The sequence below is a fragment of the Gopherus evgoodei genome, chromosome 21 (assembly GCF_007399415.2).
Source record: "Gopherus evgoodei ecotype Sinaloan lineage chromosome 21, rGopEvg1_v1.p, whole genome shotgun sequence".
NCBI classification, from domain to species: Eukaryota; Metazoa; Chordata; order Testudines; family Testudinidae; genus Gopherus; species Gopherus evgoodei.
The window spans coordinates 11091824-11094243 of record NC_044342.1 but is presented as its reverse complement, the minus strand read 5'-3'; the positions used below and the strand labels follow the sequence as shown (position 1 = coordinate 11094243).

At 42.1% G+C, this 2420-nt stretch overlaps 1 protein-coding gene across 1 annotated transcript; it reads right to left on the bottom strand.

Annotated features, from left to right (window-relative positions):
- Nucleotides 1-376: 376 nt before the first annotated feature.
- LOC115638054 (olfactory receptor 10AG1-like) lies at nt 377-1288 on the bottom strand (the record flags this gene model as incomplete). The annotated part of the gene is made up of 1 exon (XM_030539648.1): nt 377-1288. A coding segment is annotated over one exon (912 nt), but the record flags the coding sequence as incomplete, so codon positions are not given.
- Between the last annotated feature and the right edge of the window lie 1132 nt (nt 1289-2420).

Below are 2420 nucleotides of genomic sequence, written 5' to 3'. Positions count from 1 at the left end.
TGTTAAGATGTCTAGAATGTGTCTTGAGCAATCTGGAATGCATAATAATCAACAATATATCTGGAAAAGCAGCAAAGAGTCCTGTGGCACCTTATAGACTAACAGACGTTTTGGAGCATGAGCTTTCGTGGGTGAATACCCCAGTTCGTCAGATGCATGTCAGCACTCCTTTGCTGCTTTTACAGATCCAGACTAACACGGCTACCCCTCTGATACGTGACACAATATATCTGGTGGGCTCTCCAAGGAGTCTAGACTAGATCTTCAGAAATCTAGAACTACTCTTGAGGAACCAGGAAATTTATCTTGGGGTTCTGCATTGTCTTTAGAGGAATCTACAACATTATTTGAGGAATATGTGGGGTATTTTGTGGAATCATTTTTTACCTATTAATTTCCTTAGGGAGGCTTTCACTTCCTTGTTCCTCAGACTATATATGAAGGGGTTGAACAGCGGAGTCACAATGGTATAAAACAGAGAGAGCAGTTTTTCAGTGTCCTCTGAGTTCCTTGACTTGGGTCTCAAATATGCTATCATACCAGAGCAATAGAACAGAGTAACCACAGCGAGGTGCGAGGAGCAGGTGGAGAAAGTCTTGCGTCTGCCCTCCGATGAAGGCATCTTCAAAACTGTGCTGGCAATTTTAATATAAGAGATAACAATTAAGATAAAAGGGGTGATTATGAATAGCAGAGCTGCCATAAACAAAGCAATTTTATTCCTATAGGTGTCCACACAGGACAGCTCCAGCAGAGGGGTGATGTCACAGAAGAAATGGTTAATTTCACGAGACCTGCAGAAGGGCAAAGAAAACACCAAATATGTCTGCCCAAAATGAACCAGGATGTTGACAAGCCAGGACCCGGCTACCATCCTAGCACAAACCTCCCTGTTGACAATAAGTGTGTAATGCAGGGGGTTACATATGGCCATGTAACGGTCATAGGCCATGGCCACCAGAAGGAAACACTCTGTGCCACCTAGTAAAAGTAAGAAATACATCTGGACAGCACAGCCAGTGAATGAGATACTTCCATCCTCTGCCAGGCAATTGGCCACCATCTTGGGCAGGGTGACTGAGGTGTAGCAGATCTCCACAAAGGACAAGTTCCTGAGGAAGAAATACATGGGGGTGTGCAGGGCAGAGTCCAACACCGTGACCAAGACAATGACACCATTTCCTAGCAGGATCACCATGTAGATGACAAAGAAGACCACAAAGAGCAAACCCTGCAGGTTCGTGAGGTTGGAATATCCCAAGAGGATTAAAGCCAGTGTTGCGGTGTGATTTCAGTCACCATCGGATGGGTGCATTGGATCTGCAGAGACAACAAAGGCAGAGGACAAGGGCACGTCACTTACTCAGAGTGTTAGCCCATAACTTTCTCTCACAGAGGTGAAATCAGGCATCTCAGCCATCAGTAACAGAAACCTGCATAGATACCCACACTCTTCTGATTGTGACAGTTGTATATTCTGTTGAATGTGTATGTGGGAGCATCACAGAGTTGCTGCCCTGACACACCCCTTCCTGGCTGGTTGGGCATGGAAGCAAACTTTGCCTCAGTTTTCCCCATTTTTTCTTTGGCTTATTCTAGCCATAAGAGTGTCCTGGCCCTCTGGTCAGACCACATTGCACAGTCCTTTAGCCAGCAGAAATGTATTCTAATTGAATTGAAACCAAAAATTCAATGGAAAACATTGAAAAAAGGTTGTTTATTTGTCTGTCTGTCTGTTTGTTTGTTTTTAAAAAAGTAGAAAAAGTTGGGAGAGAAAACACCACTTTCTATGCTAAAACTTTTGGCACCCACTGGAGAATTGTGAAAACCTTTTAAAAAGTACAAAGTGTTGCTTTCTGTCACATTTTAAACCCTTAAACTCCAGGAGAGGGAGAAAGGCAGATTCTGGCCCTTGATGAATTTAAAGAACAGTCTTTGCCGAAATTAATGAATTGCAGTTGAAAATAAGAGAATTCAATACATAAAAATTAAAATGTTATTTAAGTGCTCCAAACAAGCTGCAAATCACAAAGCAAAGGGATACAAGCAAGAACATTAAAGACAAAGCCAAATAATGCAGCAACATTCTCTAGGGAAGAAAACAATGAAGGGAAATAGATTTTTTTTAAAAATGGATTTTTAAAAAAAAATCTACGTTTTTCACAGAAATTTTGTATCAAGCCTTTGCTCTTCTTTGACTGGTTTCTAGTGTCAGGAAGGAGTTAAAATTCAGCCAGCAGAAAAGACAGAAACTGCTGAGAAGCAAGGACATTGTTTCTGTCAATACATGATAACTTAGTTCAGCTTAACGGTAAGAAGGAACAAAGCTCGTGTCCCTGGAAAGGGACAGTTCAGTGAGGTAAGCAGGATCAGGCCCAGACAAGCAAGCAGGAATATTTCAATAGCACAAATGGCAGTGA